This window comes from Leucoraja erinacea, chromosome 12, assembly GCF_028641065.1.
Source record: "Leucoraja erinacea ecotype New England chromosome 12, Leri_hhj_1, whole genome shotgun sequence".
Lineage (NCBI taxonomy): Eukaryota > Metazoa > Chordata > Chondrichthyes > Rajiformes > Rajidae > Leucoraja > Leucoraja erinaceus.
Genome location: NC_073388.1, coordinates 17,566,882 through 17,588,192, shown reverse-complemented (window position 1 = coordinate 17,588,192; position 21,311 = coordinate 17,566,882). Strand labels below are relative to the sequence as shown.

The 21,311-nt window shown below is 40.4% G+C and overlaps 1 protein-coding gene across 2 annotated transcripts in view; it reads left to right on the top strand.

Moving 5' to 3' along the window:
- The window catches only part of taf1 (TAF1 RNA polymerase II, TATA box binding protein (TBP)-associated factor), a 75,858-nt gene that overhangs the window by 35,073 nt on the left and 19,474 nt on the right, over positions 1-21,311 (top strand). For both annotated transcript variants that reach the window (XM_055643674.1, XM_055643673.1), the window contains exons 16-29: positions 126-230; positions 2,631-2,831; positions 3,053-3,194; positions 4,076-4,206; positions 4,428-4,508; positions 5,286-5,435; positions 7,782-7,901; positions 8,128-8,303; positions 9,054-9,295; positions 11,454-11,667; positions 12,120-12,285; positions 12,980-13,191; positions 18,391-18,499; positions 19,810-19,908. In XM_055643674.1, coding sequence (XP_055499649.1) covers positions 126-230; positions 2,631-2,831; positions 3,053-3,194; positions 4,076-4,206; positions 4,428-4,508; positions 5,286-5,435; positions 7,782-7,901; positions 8,128-8,303; positions 9,054-9,295; positions 11,454-11,667; positions 12,120-12,285; positions 12,980-13,191; positions 18,391-18,499; positions 19,810-19,908 — 2,148 coding nt within the window. The remainder of the gene's footprint in view (positions 1-125; positions 231-2,630; positions 2,832-3,052; positions 3,195-4,075; positions 4,207-4,427; positions 4,509-5,285; positions 5,436-7,781; positions 7,902-8,127; positions 8,304-9,053; positions 9,296-11,453; positions 11,668-12,119; positions 12,286-12,979; positions 13,192-18,390; positions 18,500-19,809; positions 19,909-21,311) is intronic.

The following is a 21,311-nucleotide window of genomic DNA, read 5'->3' as shown; positions in this document are numbered from 1 at the left end:
CTCGAAGGGCCAAATGGCCAACTGCTGCACCTATATTCTATGTTTCTAAATGTTCGAATTTTTGAAATTCTAAAATTGCTAAATATGCCATTTATGTAATTGGATTGTATTATTCTACATTCCAGAAGCCAGGCAAGGATCCTGGTGCACCTGACTGTAAATATGGAGAGACTGTTTATTGCCACACTTCTCCATTTCTGGGATCTTTACATCCAGGCCAGTTATTGCAGGTATGTATGATTCTGCATTGGATGCAAAATGATGAGCAGCTAAAATGAAATATTAGGTAATTTGAACAATACCCAAAAAGATGCAGTGCTGGAGTAACTCAGCGGGTCAGGTAGCATCTCTGTGGAGTACATGGATAGATGACGTTTCAGGACGGGGCCCTTCTTCAGACTGATTGTGGTAGGGAAATAAAGCTGCATCACACATGGAGGCAGGACATTGCCTAGCAAGTAATAGAAACAAGGAACTGCAGATGCTGGTTTACAAACAAAAGACATAAAGTTGTGAGTAGCAGCGAGTCAGACAGCTTTTCTGGGCGGGGGGGGGAAGAAAGCTGGAAGAGCAGGGGGCAGGATAAAGCCTGGTAATTAAGAGATGGGTGCAGCTGAGGGGGGAGTTTGGTGGACAGATGGTTGGAGAAAGGTCAGAGATGAGACGAGAAGGTATGAGACAAAAAGATTGAGGAGTTGCAAATTGTCAAAGCCTTTGCTATTTGTAAAAAAAATTGCTAGGGGAAGGTGGAAGGGGGTGGGGGGAGGAGAGGAAGAAATATATGGGGGGGAGGGGGAGAAATATGTGCGAGTTCAGGTGGGTCACAAGGGAGAGAGGGATGTGGGGGAAAGAAAGGGAGAAGGGGCGGGTTCTAATGAGCAAAATTAGAGAATTCAATCATGAGTCAAGAGTGTTTCATTGTCACACGTCCCGAAGTAGAACAATTAAATTCTTACTTGCAGCAGCACAACAGATATGTGTAAACAGAACTCTGTAAACACCATTATACACAACAACAAAATTAAAATAACAGTGCAAAGACAAAAACAATGTCTCCAAGTCAATTTAGTTCAGAGCTTCTCAGGCTCCAATACCTTTTTCCCCAATGGCAGGAATGAAATAAGAGCGTGACAAGGGTGGTGTGGGTCTCTGATGATGCTGGCTGCCTTTTTGAGGCAGCGACTCCTGTAGATCCCTTCGATGATGGGGAGGTCAGGACCTGTGATAAATTGTTGTTCATACTGTAAGCTATCCAAGCGGAATATGAGGTTCTGTTCCTTCAACCGGAAGATTCAGGAGGCGGGTCGAGCGCAAGCCACACATTTGCGCTCGGTTTCCCTCGGGCCACTGCATCTCCTGCATGCTAACCATTTTAACTTCATCCCATTCCCATACTAGAAACATAGAACATGGGTGCAGGAGGAGGCCATTCGGCCCTTCAAGCCAGCACCGCCATTCATTGTGATCATGGCTGATCGTCCCCAATCAAAAACCCGTGCCTACCTTCTCCCCATATCCCTTGATTCCAATAGAAACAACTGACCTTTCTATCCTGAGCCTCCTCCATTGCCAGAGTGAGGCCACACGTAAACTGGAGGAACAGCACCTCATATTCTGCTTGAGCAAATTGCAACCCAATGGTATGAACATTAAATTCTCCAATTTTAGGTAACAAAAAACGTTGGGGGTGGGGGGGGGGGGGGGTTGTTTGTCAGTTAATTACCTGAAATTGGAGAATTCAATGTTCATGCCTTTAGAAACCGACGGGGAACCATCCTCGACATATCATATTTTGCGTTTCACAGTGATCGTTGTCATTGTTCATATTTATCAGTTTGCTTATAATCACTTGAACAACTCAATGCTGGGAACATATTTTTATTGCTACTCGCCTTTCCAGTATTAAAAGGCATATTACAATCGTTTTTCAGGTTTAAGTTGAAGATTTTGGCTCATTCCACCTGCTTAATATGTCCTGCACAAATCTACTGCAAATTAGTTGATTATAGATGACATGGAATGGCATATTTACATTAAGTTAGGATAGGGTCTGGGTTTGATAGAACATCAGAAAGAAGATAATACAATACAGTTTCTGTGCTACAAGAACTAGATTTATTGTTCAGATTCCAACGTTGAGTCTTGAAGCCATAATCTCTTGATTAAAAAACGAGGCAATAGCGATGAGACTATAGACAACTCAACGAGAGACAAAGTCACCTAAACAGAGATGTCTCAAGTAGTTGCAGCAGAGGGATTTAGCATTTAATGAAATTAGAACCATGATAGTGCGAGTAGAATCCAGATATAGGACTGAACACGGTGGGTGCTGTGTCCTGGCATACATCTTTAATCCATTATTTTATTTTTAAAGACCTTTTTCAATGAAAAAAGTTTTAAAATAACCATGGTATCGTAACTTTGTGATATGAATCTTGACCGGTGATGCTTTGTCTTCAAGTTTGGTCTACATTTGAGGTTCATTGATTCCTAAATTATATTAATTTGTGAAGTTCCGAAATGTAAACAAAGTCGATAAAGAAGGGGACAGACAACACTGAACATAGGTCGTTGAAATATAAATAGAATAATTTGAGTTTTAATTGATGGCTCTTCATTTGTTTTGACAGGCATTTGAAAACAACCTCTTCCGTTGTCCAATATACCTACACAAGATGCCAGAAACTGATTTTCTGGTAATCCGAACTCGTCAAGGATATCATATTAGAGAGCTAGTTGATATATTTGTTGTAGGCCAGCAATGTCCGCTTTATGAAGTTCCTGGTCCAAATTCAAAACGTGCAAACACACATGTGCGAGATTTTCTTCAGGTAAGCATGGTGATAATATTGAATAATTCCCATATTTCAGTTTAAGGAGGCCTTTTGACCCATGAGGTCTACCCCAGCTCTCAGAACTTTCCCATGAGCCCCATTCCCCAATTTATATTCCTGAAACCTAATCTGTCCCACATGTCACAGAGCTAACTTAGCTTGTAAATTGTAACCCTTTATAAGACTGATATACAATATTTATGCTAACATTTTTATAGGTATTTATTTACCGTCTTTTCTGGAAAAGTAAGGATCGCCCACGTCGAATCCGCATGGAGGACATAAAGAAGGCATTTCCTTCCCATTCTGAGAGCAGCATCAGAAAGCGATTAAAGTTGTGTGCAGACTTTAAACGGACAGGTATAAGCTTTTGAATGTATACAGTAATGCGCTCATGCATTACTTAAACATTATTACAACATATATATATATATATTGGGGGGGATAGAGGGAGAGGAGGGGTAGGGTGGGAGGAGGAGGGAGTGTGGGGGTGGAGGGGAGGATAGAGGGTGATGATGGGGGGGAGCGGGAGAGGTAGGGAGTGGGGATAGAGGGGGAGAGGAGGGCAGTGGGGGTTGGGATAGGGGAGGAGGGGGATAGAGGGAGAGGAGGGGGTAGGGAGAGGAGAGGGGTTATGGAGGGAGGGAGTGACTGAGGGTAGGGGAAAGAAGAGGGAGGGGTGAGTGATTGAGTGGGAGGGGAGGAGGAGAGGGGAAAGAAGGGAGGGTGAAGGGGAGGGAGTGCTGGGGGATGAGGAGGAATGGAGGAGGATCGGGGTAGGAACAGAGATGGCGAGGTAATGGAGGAGGGGAGGGGAGGGAGGGGGTGAGAGGAGGAAGCAGAGGAGGGTTGGTGGAGGGTAGGGAGAGAGAGGACAATGGACGAGGCGAATAGGGACTGAAGAGGGAGAGTGAGATGCGTTCACATTGACCTTATATTTTACATTATTGCCATTTTAAACTTTAAAAATGTCATCCGTGCCTGCACAGTTTGGGCTATCGGTGAGTGGTGGAATATTGCGTTGGGGGAACGGACCCAACGGGTCCGCACTTTGGCCTAGTTGTATTATAGTAATGTAAAGCTGACTATTGTTACAGCAGTAATAGAAAGAACTTCGGTCATATGATTTCAGTATTGTAAGGCTTGTAGCCAAATTACTGTATATGTACTGAACAGGAGCCTTCTGTGTTACTTTATAAACATACTTTATTACATTACATTACTTCAATCTGCCTTTGAAGGGATGGATTCAAACTGGTGGGTGCTAAAACCAGACTTCCGATTACCAACTGAAGAAGAGATTCGAGCCATGGTATCTCCAGAGCAGTGCTGTTCATATTACAGCATGTTAGCAGCAGAGCAGCGTTTAAAGGTTAGATGAATCATAGCAATTATGAAACATTCAGTTTAGTACTCTGTGTTCCATTTATATACCATTCACGCCGGCAGGCAAAATACATTGTTCAAATGAAAACAATCTATGTTTTGCTTCTAAAATAAATCTCTGTTTGAAAGTAATTATTGGATTTTATCAAATAAACTTATCACTGAATGTTGATTGACTGCACTAAGTTACATATTCAATACTTGCAGGATGCTGGATATGGTGAAAAATCATTCTTTGCACCAGAGGAGGAGAATGAAGAAGAATTTCAGATGAAGATTGATGATGAGGTATCAAAAAGGAAACTTAATTCCTTAAAGTAAAATCTTCAACGGTTGAAATTATAATAATGCACATAAGCTCTAGACGTCACTGCATGATACTCCCATGGGTTGCAATGATCATGTGGTAACTCTGCCTCAGGATAATCATAGGCACTCAAAAACAGTTGAAGTATGGGAACAGATGTAGGACAATTGTACAATAACTGTTGTACATTCCTGTCTGACGTAAGGATACAAAATGGATCAAAAAGTCAAGGGTAGTATTAGATCCTGAGCGGTGTCATATAAGCTTGCCAGACAAAGTAGCAAACTTGATGATTGGATTAGTTTAGATATCAGTAAAGGATAAATCCTTGATTAGCTCCCGATCCATGCAATCCTCAGGCTGCTGCAGGGCCTCCAGTTGCCCACTTTATAGACACGTCGACCTACGAATGCGCTATCCCTTGTACAAGAACAGGGGGGAACCACAAATGAAATGTGTTAAAAGTGGGCTGTGTTAAAATGGAATACTTTGCTTGTTCAAAATAAAGATTTTCACTGTGACTTGTCACATGTGACAATAATGTATCATCGTCATCATCACCCCTCAGCCACCTTGCACTGGGGCGCTTCTCACAGTCAACCTCGGAACAACCACAGCACCTCCAAGGGCACGGGAGGCGAGCCTACAGTCTGCACACCAGCACAGATCCTAAGTCCTAAGTCCATAGCCATCGTTATCTTGAAGGACAAGATCAAGGGCATATTTGCTGACCTTTCCATCATCTCACCCTCTTGCAGGTCAGAACGGCACCTTGGAATACAACTCGGGCGTTCATTGCTGCAATGAAGGGCAAGTGCCTACTGGAGGTTACAGGAGTTGCTGATCCTACTGGCTGTGGTGAAGGATTTTCCTATGTCAAGGTTCCCAACAAACCACAGCAGCAGAAGGTAATATCTTGGAGTTTGAGTACTGTTCTTCTATTTCTACTGACTATTTACTGCAATGGAAACTTTATCAACCATTGCAGCAACCATTTTACTTTTCGTACTGCTTGTTATTTGTAGCATCAGTAGATGTATGGAATGCATCGTAAGTGCCTACTTGCTCATCTATTCAATTTATTTACAAAGTTTCAAATTAAAACAGTTCCATTAGTACAAGCCAGAATTACTTGGATGAAATCATTAACATAATATTACTATATTATTAGTTTGATTTGAGTGCATTTTGGTATTATTAACGGAAACCATTTTTTTGTTTTTTGACAGGGCAGTCAGTAATATCCAGTGTAGTATGCTCTAGGATTCTATTTTTGGATCAAATGTACAGACAGTTTAGTTACATTAGTCATTAATTTTCAACACCACAAGTTCGTAACTGACCTTGTGGTTATAATGTGAGGAGGAATGTATGCGGATAGTATATAATCATTGAGTACCTAAACTAGTAGGCCAGTCTTCGGATGAAGATGACAAAGAAATTGTCACCCTTCGACAGGCTACATTCAGTACCAGTAATAGACACAAAAAGCTGGAGTAACTCAGCGGGTCAGACAGCATCTCTGGAGAAATGGAATAGGTGACGTTTCGGGTCGAGTCCCTTCTTCAGACAGAGCCTCAGGGGAAAGGGAAATTAGAGATATAGACAGTAATGTAGAGAGATATAGAACAAATGAATGAAAGATATGCAAAAAAGTAACGATAATAAAGGAAACGTATTGTTAACTGTGTGTTATGTGAAAACGAGTACAGACAATGAGACTTAATAAGATGATTTTGAAGCTGGTACGACTTGGGTGGGGGAGGGATGGAGAGAGAAGGGATGTAAGCGTTTACTCGAAGTTAGAGAAATCAAGAAATCAACAATAATCATTGTAAGCTGCACAAGCGAAATATGACATGCTGTTCCTCCAATTTGTATTTGGCCTCACTCTGCCAAAGGAGGAGGCCTAGGATGGAACGGTCAGTGTGAGAATGGGAAGGTGAATTAAAGTGTTTGGCCACGGGGAGATCAGGTAGGTCCAAGCCGACTGAGCGAAGGTGTTCAGTGAAACGATCGCCCAGTCTACGTTTGGTGTTGCCGATGTATAAGAGTCCACACCTTGAACAACGATAGAGTAGATGAGGTCGGAGGAGGTGCAGGTGAACTTCTGCCTAACCTGAAAGGTCCCTGGACAGAGTATAAGGACAGATGTTGCATTTCCTGCTGGGGAAGGTACCTGGTGAGAGGGTGGTTTGGGTGGGAAGGGATAAGTTAACCAGGGAATTGCGGAGGGAACGGTCTCTGCGTAGGGCGGAAAGATTCAAGATTCAAGAGATTCAAGATTCAAGAGAGTTTATTGCCATGGGGTGGAGATGGGAAGATGTAACTAGTGGTGGGATCCCGTTGGAGGTGGCGAAAATGTCAGAGGATTATGTGTTGCATACGACAGCTGATGGGGTGAAAGGTAAGGACTTGGGGGACTCTGTCCCTGTTGCGACTAGGGGGAGGGGGAGCAGAACTGTGCGGTACCCAAGAGACACGTGTGAGGGCCTCATCTATGATGAAAGAGGGGAACCCCCCATTCCCTAAAGAATGAGGACATCTTGGATGTGCTGGTATGGAACACTGCATCTTAGGCGCAGATGCGGCATAGGCGGAGGAATTGGGAGTAGGGGATAGAGTCTTTGCAGGAAGCAGGGTGGGAAGATGTGTAGTTTAGATATGGGAGTCAGTAGGTTTATAATAGATGTCAGTCGATAGTTTATCCCCTGTGATGGATTTGTATCAAATAACATGCTCAGTGTTGGGAGCAGAGTGTGGCCAACTCTTTATTGTCTCCATCTAGGAATTTTCATGGATCTCCTCACAAAATAATTAGAGTAATATTTGATGTGGTAGCTCTGGACAAATATGGTGAACTTATTGTTACTAATCAAATGAACATTGGATAATGTAGAATACTGACACACAGAATTTGTTTAAAAGCAAGCCTGGGTGGTGGACTTTGCATTTGTTATTCTAAAGCCTGTACATGATATCAGAATAGAGAGAAAGTCTGATTATACCACAAATATCAACCTGTATTTTTTGTTTTGCTGAAGGACCTGCAGCTGCTTTTACAGAATCTTAAGATTTTATATTCCAACTTATTAAAAATTAAATTTGAGTTGCAGATTCCAATTTATCTTGCAGTTTTATTAATTTTATTAGTGAAGATAAACATTGAACCTCTTGTTTCATGTATCGCAAATTAATTTATGTTGCCTCATTAAATTCAAAATTAAAAGAAAAATTTTATTTTACATTTCTAGGATGACAACCAGCCTCAACCAGTAAAGAAGACAGTTACAGGAACAGATGCTGACCTCAGGCGACTATCTTTGAAAAATGCCAAACAGCTCCTTCGGAAGTTTGGAGTTCCAGAGGAAGAAGTAAGTTGTTCCAGTATGTAGCTTTACCAGCAATGCATCCTTCACTGGTCTCTGCTGGAACAAAAGTAACATTGATTTTTAGAACCTTTTAGATATCAGGTTATTTTAATAAAACTTTTTTTTTATTAATTATGCCAGCGCTACGATACAAAATTCGGTCTAATTTTATGCGGAAAATTTGTAAGTCTGAAATATTCAATTAAATTTTTTTTTCATTTTATGACAGATCAAAAAGCTCTCTCGATGGGAAGTGATCGATGTTGTGCGTACAATGTCAACGGAGCAAGCCAGGTCAGGGGATACTCCCATGAGCAAATTTGCCCGTGGATCACGATTTTCAGTGGCTGAACATCAGGAGCGATACAAGGAGGAATGTCAGCGCATTTTTGATCTTCAGAACAAGTAGGAAACAATTGTTATCATTATATCTTAACTTTAGGTGTAAACGTCAATCAAATATAGAATCAGATATTGGTATCTATCTTTTGATAATGCAAGTGTGTAGAAGTTATGAAGGGTATACAATGGATTTAAAATTAGCTTAAGAATTTAGTCTGAATGATTATGACTGAAGGATAATTTTTTAACTTGTTGGGTTACTCTTTTATTCAGACTGGAAACATGCTCCTATCTAACAATTTTTTGATCCTTACAGTTAGTCATATTTTCTAAAGATTGAAATGATTTGCAACTTCATAATATCTCAATTAAAAAATGGGATTAACATTCAATTTGTGTAACCATGTGGTTGATTGGTGTGGACTTGAGGGCTTGTTTTCCTGCTGTATCTCTCTCACATTATGACGTGAATACAGTATAGAAGTAGGCTGTCACTGTAAAGGATGCTAATACTTAATCTACACATTTACACCCTGGGGATCACAAGAATTCCATCCATCAACTTGTTTTCAAAAATATCTGACTACTCAATTCAAATGCTAATGTTGTGACAGGAATTCTTCATGCTAATGCCAAAGAAAGGATTTGGACTGATCTTCAGTTTGTCGAGATGACCTTTGGGCTGACTTCCGAGCAAGCTGAAGATTGCATTGTTTGACAGTCCCGTTAGTGGTTTCAAAATTGAAAAATAAATGCTTTTCACACGATTGACAAGTGTAATTCAGAATGCTGAATTCCTTTATTCACTTTTAGGGTCCTGTCTTCAACTGAGGTTCTCTCTACAGACACAGACAGCAGCTCAGCAGAAGACAGTGATTTTGAGGAAATGGGAAAAAATATTGAAAACATGTTACAGAATAAGAAAACAAGCTCACAACTTTCTCGTGAGCGTGAGGAACAGGAACGCAAAGAACTGCAGAGGATGTTAATGGGAGAAGAAATTGGAAATGATAAAGACCGTGATAAGAAGGAGAAGAAAGACAGAAAAGGTTCATGTGAGTGACACTTGCTTGGTATTGTTGCAGGAGAGATATTTGGTACCATTTAACTTATGTTATTTGTGTACTGGTGCTGGAGTAGAAAGAACTAATGCCAAGTGAGTCTGAGGGAGAACAGTGTGATGAGTCAGTACATGAGGGTAGATGGTGAAAACTGGTACGACAAGTATCACTGGTCTTAAATGGATCAAGGTGCAAATGTTGATCGAAGCTCTTGTTTCTTGTATGAAAATGCTCAAAATCTCCATGCCTATGTTATTCAAAATGCATGTTTTTAAATATCAGAGATAGGTGAACAGAACTGTACATTGTTTTTTGGTGCGAAATATGTAGAAATTATTTATATTTTTAATCTTTCATGATGTTAGAGTTTGTTTTAATAGACATAAGTCTTCGGTAAAGCCCACGGTCGTTTTTTTCAAGAGGAGGCTGTGACACCAGAGTGGCAGCCACCTGGCAGTATCACTGTGAAAAAAAAAACCCCATTATAGAGGGTTTAGCCAGGGGAAGGCGGACGAGGGTCCTGTGAGGGTGAGGGACTTGGATGCTGTTGACTACCTGGGGCCTGGCGGTGAGAAAGTCCAGGACCCAGGCACACGCTGGTGGCCATCCTCGGAGTCGCCCTAAGAGATGGTCGGGCAGGTCGCCCCAGGAGACAGCGAAGAACAGGTCCCGGGGAGGTGGTGAGAGTTGGCGACAGCGGCGGTGGTCCCGGGAAGATAGTGAAGAACGGCGACAGTGGCGTTGGCCCCAGGGAGGAGGTGAGAGTCGGCAGCCGTGGCAGTTTCGGTAGTCCAGGTCTGGGTTTAGCCTGGAAGGCGGTGAGGGTCGGAGATGCGGTGGATGCTGTTGCTGCTCCTCGTGGTGGCCATCTCAGCCCCAAGGTGGTCGGGCAGGCGGTGCAGCGGTCCAGCGGTGGAGCTCCGGGCGGGCGGGCAGTCGAGTCAAGGAGTGTCAGTGGAGGGACCGGCGAGTTGGTGCTGGGCCAGCACCTCTATAAAAATACATGATTACAGCATTTTTCTTTACTTGCTTGATAATTATATTTCATGATAATTAATGTGCAATCATGCAATATTTTGTTATATTATTAAATTATGTGTTTTATTGTACTCGTTATACACTGGGATGTAGTGATAGGCTATAATCTTGTTTGACCCTCTTTGGAGACCAGCTTGCCCCGCTGCCACAGCAAAACCTGAAATGACGCCCCTGTTTAACACAAAGAATTAGCACTGCAACACTGGACTTCGGCAAAATATAAGTTTTGTGCCAAGAATGTGGGGTAAACTGTGGGAGTTCTTGAAATGGGCTGATCAGTGATCAAGAGTGGTAAACACATTTGAATTTCCCTTAAATATTACAGAGCTTAAGCATAATACGACTGAGTGAAGGCCCATATTTCCATCCTGAATAAGATTAACAATGCTGAGTTAAGAGATTGTAACATGTATGAGTGAATTACTTCAATTTTTTTACCAATGTTGGTGTCTTAATCTTTTATGTAACAATACTTAGATTCATACATGAGTGAGATATTCGAGGGCAGTTGGTACCATGGAACTGAGTCCATATCTTCTGAGTACTGAATATCAACCAGCATTCTCCAAAATACAAAGGATATTGAACTTATTGCCATATATTTTATTGCTGTGCCATTCTTTGCATAAGGTTATTTTTATCCCTCCATCCTTTTTGTTTATATGAGATATGAGAGTCAGAGAATATATATATTTTTTAACAATTTCACCCCTGGTACTGATATCAAGCCTAAAATACACAACAATAGAACTAGCAGATTTAAGTTTGTCTATTTTGATCATATTTTACTGCATTGCAGATGAACACCACAATAGCCATCCTCTGCTCTGTTTGGTGAAACAGCATTTCAGTGCCAAATTTTCTATGTTTTGCTATGAAGTGCCATTGAAAGGAGGAACTAATTTAGGACAGCCTAAACTTGTTTCATACAGGATTTGACTGCATCATAGTAATTTGACTTTTATCTCTTTTGTCTGAACTGTTTTTGGATCCAGGGGAGAGTGGAAAAGTTCACTATTTCAGGAACTGCTTTTTATTATTTTGTTTGGATTACAAACAATAAAGCCTGGTAACATTAGCAATGTGACATCCACATTTTTTCTCTTTTTTTTAGCATGTAGCACACCCACCCCAGGAATATTTCACAAAGATGATGACACAGCCTCCATTACCAGTCTTAACTCCTCAGCTACAGGACGACGGCTGAAGATCTATCGTACATTCCGAGATGAAGATGGGAAGGAGTACGTTAGATGCGAGACTGTTAGGAAAGCTGCTGTTATCGATGCATATGTTAGAATTCGGACAACAAAGGATGACGAGTTTATGTAGGTTAAATTTTTGTTGCAATAATGTAAATTCAACTTGCACTGCATAGTAATTGTAGTTCATCGTTGTGCATGGAGCTTAAATTTACATTTGAAGCCATGTAATGTTTGGCTTGAACTTTGCAAAGGAATTTATTAGAAAATAAAACTAACTCTTTGGGTAGGTTTGTAACAACAGTTCATTGAAGGACAATTGTGTTCAGAATCAGCAGTGAATGATGCAATGGTGCACTGTTGGATGATGCTGCACTGTTGGAGATGCAATCTGTGGGGTGCGATGACAAATTGATACATTATCTCTCTTGGATGGAAGGAATAGATATATTTTGAAAATGTTTTATCACCATGTAATGGTCTAAGCAGGCAATGGACACAGAACTCAAAAACATAGGCATTTGAAAGAAAAGGACTCATTATGTTTTGTTTTAAGATTTGGTGTTTATTTTTCATAGCCGTAAATTTGCACTATTTGATGAACAACATCGTGAGGAAATGCGACGAGAACGTCGCAGAATTCAGGAGCAGCTTAGGAGACTCAAGCGAAATCAGGAGAAGGAGAAATTAAAAGGACCACCAGAAAAGAAACCCAAAAAAGTCAAAGAAAGACCTGACCTTAAGGTAACTAATTCCAGAATGTACTCTGAGTGGGGGACTTCATTGTCCATCATCAAAGAGTGTCAGAATCACTATTGAGTGTGCTGCCCAAATCCTGGCAGGGAACGGGAAAAGCAGCTGCAAAGATCAGCCTATTTAACATTCCCACCAGTGTTCCTGTGCCAGCTGCAGTGCATTGGTTGGAGTGACCACCGCTTGGTCCCAATGGAGACCATATCTTGTTTTTGATTTCAGGACATGTTATTGTGTGGATGTCCCAAAATGCTAATGAGATAGACTAATGAGCTCATGTTAAATGACATTCTTGCAGGTTTCCCTGCAAATCGGATACCACCTGATTTGGAAGTTGTTTATTGTGTGGGTGATTTTCGCACCACCTTTCCTTTAGTCACTTTTCTGGATCTATTTTCCCAGCGATTGTTCTGGGAAAATAGCACTGTCAATAGCAAATTTAAGGCAGGTTGGAATTGCATTTAGGATGTGGTCCTGAGAGCACATATATTAAGCAAAGAATAATAAGAAATGACTCTATCCTTTCTGTATGCATACACCAGATTTGTACTTGGCGCATAGAGGAACCATGTTTGGAGCTAGTTTATAAATAACCTCTGGAGTCAAAATGTGGTTTCTAAAGCCATTTGCAATTGGTGGTTCAGCATGAAACTCAAATCTCCTTGTTTCTTTCCCTTTCTAATAGTTAAAATGTGGTGCTTGTGGTGCCATTGGACACATGAGGACCAATAAATTTTGTCCTCTGTATTATCAAACGAATGCTCCACCAAGTAACCCAGTTGCTATGACAGAAGAACAAGAGGAGGAACTTGAAAAGACTGTTATACCGAATGACAACGAGGAACTTATTAAAGTAGAAGGAACCAAAATTGTTCTGGGAAAACAGTTGATTGAGAGGTAAGAAATAAATTTTGATTTTTTAATGAAAAACAGCAATTGATGAATTCAGTGTAGTTGACCTCTGCAAGGCAGTATTGAAAAAGAAAATGGGTATCTGTTTTGATAAAATTAGAACAAAAATGTGTGTGGCAGGTTTGTGGTCTCTTGATTAAAGACCGCAGGGCCTTTTTGGTGCTGAATGATCCATGAGATTTACCCCAAAGGTGGTATCATGCAAGGATTATTCTCACTTCTGTCTGTTTTTCCAGTTTACCCTCTCTCAAATACTCCCAGATCTGGAAGAGAAATTTAATCAGTATCACATCCTGAGATATTCCATCTCTCAGTCTGCAAATGGTCTTGCTTGCTCACATGTGTGGCCATGAGGCAGACCATATCACATTGTGACAATGCTGATTGCTGGCTAGGTAAATTGTTGTTTTCTTACCATGAGACAGGTTAGTTCTATCCTACTGATGATGTGTTGTCGCAACAGTAATCCAGCTCATACACGAGGAACCACAGGATCAGATATTTGGTGTATGTGTGAGCTGAGGAACCAATGGTGCAAAACAACCATTGCTGGTTTATGACTGAATGTCTCTCTGTCATAATATTGAAATAAAATAAAATTGAAATTACATGGCATGAAGTTGGATCACTTTTTAATTTCAAATTTTGTATACAGTGCCCTCCATAATATTTGGGACAAAGACCCATCATTTATTTATTTGCCTCTGTACTCCACAATTTGTGATTTATAATATAAAAAATCGCATGTGGTTAAAGTGCACATTGTCAGATTTTAATAATGCCCATTTTTATACATTTTGGTTTCACCATGTAGAAATTACAGTTGTGTTTATACAAAGTCTCCCCCATTTCAGGGCACCATAATGTTTGGGACACATGGCTTTGCAGGTGTTTTAATTGCTCAGGTGTGTTTAATTGCCTCCTTCATGCAGGTATAAGAGAGCTTTCAGCACCTAGTCTTTCCTCCAGTCTTTCCATCACGATTGGAAACTTTTATTGCTGTTTATTATCAACATGAGAACCAAAGTTGTGCCAATGAAAGTCAAAGTAACCATTATGAGACAGAGAAATAAGAATAAAACTGTTAGAGACATCAGCCAAACAGGCTTACCAAAATCAACTGTTTGGAATATCATTAAGAAGAAAGAGAGCACTGGTGAGCTTAATAATCGCAAAGTGACTGGCAGCCACAGCTGAGGACAGAAGAATTCTTTCTATAATAAAGAAAAATCCCCAAACACCTGTACGACAGATCAGAAACACTCTTCAAGAATCAGGTGTGGATTTGCCAATGACCACTGTCCGCAGAAGACTTCATGAACAGAAATGCAGAGGCTACACTACAAGATGCAAACCACTGGTTAGCCACAAAAATAGGATGGCCCGGTTACAGTTTGCCAAGAAGTACTTAAAAGAGCAACCACAGTTGTGGAAAAAGGTCTTGTGGACAGATGAGATGAAGAATTACTTACATCAGAGTGATGGCAAGAGCAAAGAATGGAGGAGGAAAGGAACTGCCCAAGATCCAAAGCATATCACCTCATCTGTGAAACACGATGGTGGGGGCGTTACGGCCTGGGCACATGTGGCTACTGAAGGAACTGGCTCACTTATCTTCATTGATGATACATCTGCTGATGGAAGTAGCATAATTAATTCTGCAGTGTATAGACACATCCTATCTGCTCAGGTTCAAACAAATGCCTCAAAACTCATTGGCCAGTGGTTCATTCTACAGCAAGACAATGATCTCAAACATACTGCTAAAGCAACAAAGCTAAAACTTTTTCAAAGCTAAAAAATTGTAAATTCTTGAGTGGCCAGGTCAATCACCTGATTCTGAACCCAATTGAGCATACCTTTTATATGCTGAAGAGAAAACTGAAGGGGACTACCCCCCAAAACAAGCATAAACTAAAGATGGCTGCAATGCAGGCCTGGCAGAGCATCATCAAAAAAATCACCTAGCAACTGCTGATGTCCAAGAATTGCAGACTTCAAGCAGTCACTGCATTGAAAGGATATGCAATATAATACTAAACATGACTACTTTCATTGACATGACATTTCTGTGTCCCAAACATTATGGTGCCCTGAAGTGGGGGGACTATGTATAAACACTACTGTAATTTCTACGTGGTGAAACCAAAATATATAAAAATGGCCTTTCTTAAAACCTGACTGTGCACTTTAACCTCGTGATTTTTTTCTATTATAAATCACAAATTGAGGAGTACAGAGGCAAATAAATAAATGATGGGTATGTGTCCCAAACATTATGGAGGGCACTGTATCTGCCTATGTTCCATTCAAAAAAATTCACAATAACTTTTGCATTGAAATTATAAAGTATAATTGTTTTTGGTGTGACAATGAGCTTGCGGCTCCTTTTGCATGGATGAGTGTTATGCAAAAGAAGGATGCTGTTTTGCATTCATCCTATAGAATTAAACTGAAGTATGTCATTACAAGGTTAATGCGTTCTTTTCAGTAGCAAACACTGTCATCATAAAAGTTTCAACTCATTTAAAATTTATGTTTATTCATGGGTTTGCATATGAAAGACATAGACAGCACAGAAAAGTGGTGCATCTCGATGAAAGCTGCCGTGGCGTTACTGAGTGGTGGAGCAGCATAAGCGCTGAATGGGCTTCTGCTTGTATTTCTTAAGTTCTTGTGCAAGTTACTTAATATACAATGGATTTAAATGTCTTGAATGCTTTGCCAGGGGCATTGCTGAAGGCAGATTCGATAGTGGCATTAGAAGTTTTTAGGTATGGATAGAATACGTTTTAGGTTAGAGTACGGATCATGTGAAGGCAGATGGGGTTAGTTTATCTTGGCATTATGTTCGGCACAAGTATTATGGGCTTCAGGGCTAATTCAATGCTGTACTTTTCTATGTTCTATGAAAAAAAGGTAAGGTACATTTACAAATAATGTGATCGGTGGTGCTGGCTGATAAATTAAACTTTTTGGAACATTGATAGTGACAGGGAGCACAGAAAATCAACTTTTGACATGTAATAGAGGGCAATAGTAAGTAAAAATATTAAGTTAATTCTGCCCACTTTATAAATAATGGATACAGGTAAAGACTACTGGTTACCACAGTACAAAAAGAATATTGCAACATTTCAAAGAATGTTATAAAATAATATTTTCTTCAGTAAAGCTTTCGACAACGTTCTTCATGGTAGGCTGCTCTGGAAGGTTAGATCACGTGGGAAGGATAGAAAATTGGCTTTATGGAAGGAAGCAGATGGTGATGGTGGAAGGTTGCTTCTCGGACTGGAGTGCCTCAGGGTTCGGTGCTGGGCCCGTTACTGTTGGTCAACTATATCAACGATTTGGATGATTAGCAAGTTTGCAGATGATATAAAAATGGGTGATTTTGCAGATAGTGAAGATAGTTGTGAAAAATTGTAGCAGGATCTTGATCCATTGGCCAAGTTGGCTGAGGATTGAGTGATGGAATTTAATGCAGAAAAATGTGAGGTGTTGCATTTTGGGAAGTCTAACCTGGTCAGGACCTACACAGTGTATGGTAGGGCTCTGGGTAGTGTTGTAGGGCAAAGGGATCTAGGAGCGCAGTTGCATAGTTCCTTAAAGTCAAGTCACGGGTAGATCGGGTGTTCAAAATGGCTTTTGACACATTGGCCTTCATCAGCCAGAGTATTGAGTATAGAAGTTGGGAGGTCATGTTGCAGTTGTATAAGACATTGGTGAGGCCACATTTAGAGTATTGTGTTCAGTTCTGGGCACCGTGTTATAGGAAAGATGTTGTCGAGCTGGAAATGGTACAGAGAAGATTTACAAAGATGTTGCCAGGCCTAGATGGTTTGAGCTGTAGGCAGAAGTTGAGTAGGCTGGGACTCTCTGCCTTGGAGCACAAGAGGATGAGGGGTGATCTTGTAGAGATGTATTAGATCATGAGAGAAATAAAACGGGTAGATCCACAGAGTTTCTTGCTCAGAGTGGGTGAATCGAGGACCAGATGGCATAGGTTTAAGGTGAAGGGGGAAAGATTTAATAGGAATCTGAGGGGTAACTTTTTCACACAAGGGTGGTGGATGTATGGATCAAGCTGCCAGAGGAGGTAGTTGAGGCTGGGACAATCCCATAGTTTAAGAAACTGTTAAACAGGTACATGGATATGACAGGTTTGGAGGGATATAAACCAGGTGGGACTAGTGTAGCTGGTACATGTTGGCTGGTGTGGGCAAGTTGGGCCAAAAGGCCTGTTTCCATACTGTATCATTCTTAGTAAAACAAATTGTGTGGAATGAATTATGGTAATTGATTGTGTTGGACACAATTCTCATGTTAAGTGAAAAAAAGAACACTGGAAATATTCAACAAGTCTGGCAGCAGCTGGGGAAACTGATGTGGTTGTTTCAAGCTGAAATGAATTCAATCTGAGACTCTGTTTCTTGATATGATAAAGCTGGCTGACCTACTGAGATTTACAGAACGTTTGTCCAAAAGATTTTATTTTTCAAGTGGCAATGTGAATACTGTTTTGGGGATTCCAAGTGGATTTATAATGTCTAGCATAAAGAGTTCACATTTTTCCAGAGCAATAGAACAGTTTCTTCATCATGAAATGCAGTAAATTGAAAACAGATTTCTGGAAACATTGCATTGAATGTGGGATAATTCTTTGGAAAAAGCTTCCTTGGGAGATGGGGAAGCAGATAACATTAATTGTCCAAATGTAAATAAGATGTTTTTCATTCCGAAAGCAATATTTGTGAACACAACTTCTCATTACTTTGAGATTTGAAATGTAACAGACTTGAGTGAAAATAATCTTTGGATTTCAGATTCACGAATACATTGTCTCCGGGATTTTCCTCCTTTGGAATTAATTTTCATGATTGTTTTTGTCCATTATTATATCAAACAACAACCAAAACATTGGAAGGCAAAATAAACAGCTATATTGTTTAGTAACTAATGCATGCCTCTGAAGATAAAATGCTACCATATCTGAACATCAATTTTTTGCGCTCTCAGTTGCATGTGAAATCTACGTAAATCTGCCTATGGCACATGGCATTGTGCAGTAGCAAAGTTTCATCTGAAATGTGACACAAATATTTCTGTATCTTAATTTCTGATGCATCCTTCAACTATATCCTTTCTCTAATTTGTACTTTACTTTATTCTTTGCTACTAAAGTGCAGATGAAGTGCGCAGGAAATCTTTGGTCCTCAAATTCCCCAAACAGCAGCTTCCTCCAAAACGCCGCAGAAGGGTAGGAACTACCGTCCACTGTGATTACCTGAATGTAAGTGTTTTCACTTGTACGGCTTTCCTTAATGCAACTATCATTGTCTGAGCTAACATTAAAACAATTTATGAATTATTAAAGGAGTTTAATGGCAGACTAGGACTTTATTCCTAGGAGTGCAGAAGACTGAGGGTGATCTTAAAGAGGTATATAAAATCATGAGAGACATAGGCAGGGTGAATGCACAGTCTTTTACCTGAGGGCAGAGGAATCAAGAACCAGGGGACATAGTTTTAAGGTGAGAGGGGCAAGATTTAATAGGAACCTGATGGGCAAATTTTGGTGGTGGGCATATGAAAAAGCACCCAGAAGAAGTAGTAGAGGTAGGTATTGTAACATAATTAAAAAAAACACTTGAATAGGCACAAAAATAGGAAAAGGTTTAGAGGGATATGGACCAAACATGGGCAAATAGACCTAGCTTAGACTATGATTTTCCTTATGTTTCATTCTTAGCACTTCATTTGTTAAAATTCAATGTTTTGCCACAGATGCTTGGTGTGAATATATTCAGAAAGATACTTTGTGTGCTAAGTTAGCATGTTTCCATTGAGAATAATAACCTTTGAGTTGGTCGCATCTGATACTGTAAAATGAGCAGTTGACATGACTGATGAATGGAGGGAATTGACTGATAAATAATAGAAACGGCGACAGTCGATTTAGATAAGTCTGAAAACATTTGTGAATGGGGCAAGGAGTAAAGTCAGGTTTTTTGTTAATTGAGGATGATAATTAAAATGAGAAAAGTTGGATGGTATGAAGTCTGCTTAGAGGTGCAGGGGAGAAGAGTGAGCCCAGAGCCCATCACTATCTTCTAAAGAAGGGTTCCAACTTGAAATGTCACCAATTCCTTTTCTCCAGAGATGCTGCCTGACCCGCTGAGTTACTCCTGCATTTTGTGTCTAGCCCAGAGATTATATAAGTGGTGATGATGATTAAATATGAGAGGCGATGGGTAATTTTCCAGAGGAATAGATTATTTTGATGAGAGGATAAAACTTTTGAACTTTAACTTTGAAACTTAGTCAAGCAGGAGACCAAGATTGCCATGGTTAGAGAAAAGACTGATGGGGATGAAGTCAGCCAAAATATACAGAGTTTGACAGGAGCCAAGTAGGATGATCTTTGTTTCAACATTATTAATTTAAAGAAAGTTTGTGCTTCTTCTTCTGCACTAGATTTTCTGGTGAGGAACAAAATGTTTATATACATGAGGAAATTATTCAGTTAAAGTTGAATTTTATTCTTGGTTTAGTCGGGGAACTGCAAAGATCTTGAATTTTGCTTTTGTTTTCTCTTAATAGAGACCTCACAAGTCCATTCATAGAAGGCGGACAGACCCGATGGTGACCCTGTCAAGCATACTGGAAGGAATTATCAATGAGATGCGAGACCTAGCAAATGTGAGAGTTTTATAGATGGAATATAATTTAACCTCATCAGGGGGAAGGCCAATTATTAGAAACATAGAACTTGCCACATCACAGCAACAGACCCTTCAGCCCACAATGTCTGTGCCGAACATGATGCCAAATTAAACTAATCTCGCCTGACTGCATGTAATACATATCTCCCGATTCCCTGTAAATTCATGTGTCTTTTTAAAAGACTCTTAAACGCCACTATAGTATCGGCTTCCACCACCAAGCACTGGCCACGATCTATGCAAAAAAACCTGCCCCGCACATCTCCTTTAAACCTTCCCCCGTTGACCTTAAAGCTATTCCCTCTAGTATTTGATATTTTCAACCTGAGAAAAAGATTGTGACTGCCTACTATTTCAATGCCTCTCATAAACCTATATACTTCAATCGTCTCCCCTCATCCTCCAACACTAGAGAAAACAGTCCAAGTTTGTCCAACCTCTCCTTATAGCTAATGCCCTCTAATACAGGTAGCCTCATGGCAAACCTCTTTTGCACCTTCTCCAAAACCTCCACCTCTTCCTGAATTGGGGTGACCTGAACGGCAATACTCCGAATGCGGCCTAACCAAAGTTTTATATAGCTGCAACATTACCTCCTGACTCTTGCACTCAATGCCCCGATTCTTGAAAGTAAGCATATCATCATATTCCTTCCCCTTACATTCGATTTTCCAAAGCGCAACGCCTCACACTTGCTCAGATTATCGTCATCTGCCATCCCCCCCCACCACCATAATTGTAACTGATATGTATCCTGCTGTATCCTTTGACAATGTTCTTTGCTATCTGCAACTCCACCAATGTCTGTGTCTTCTGCAAACTTACTAACCAATTCATCTACATTTTTGTACATGTATGTGTAATTACTAGCTTCACAGACCTCCAGCCAGAATAACACCCTTTCACCATTATCCCTTGTCCTGTGTGGGCAAGCCAGTTCTGAATCCAAACCAGCGTCATTGTGGATCCCATACATCTTGACCTTACTAATCAACCTAACAAGATGGATTTTTTTGAATCTTACTAAAATCTATGTAGTCCAAATTACTGACTTACTTTCATCAATCACCTTGATCACCTCAAAATACTCAATCAAATTTGTACGGAATGTCTTACCAATGTGAGTCAATGCTATTTTTAAGAATCCTTTCCAATAGCTTCCTTCCAACCTATGTGAGGATCACCTGTCTATAATTTCCTAGATTATCTCTAGTTCCCACTTTAAACAATGCAATAATATTGGCTACTCTCTTGTCCTCTGGAGCCTCGCCTGTGGCTCGGGAGGATACAAAGTTCTCTCTTGCCCCACTCAATAACCAATGACAGGTGCCATTAGACCCTATCCATATCCATTTTAATGCTCTATTGATAAGAAATGAA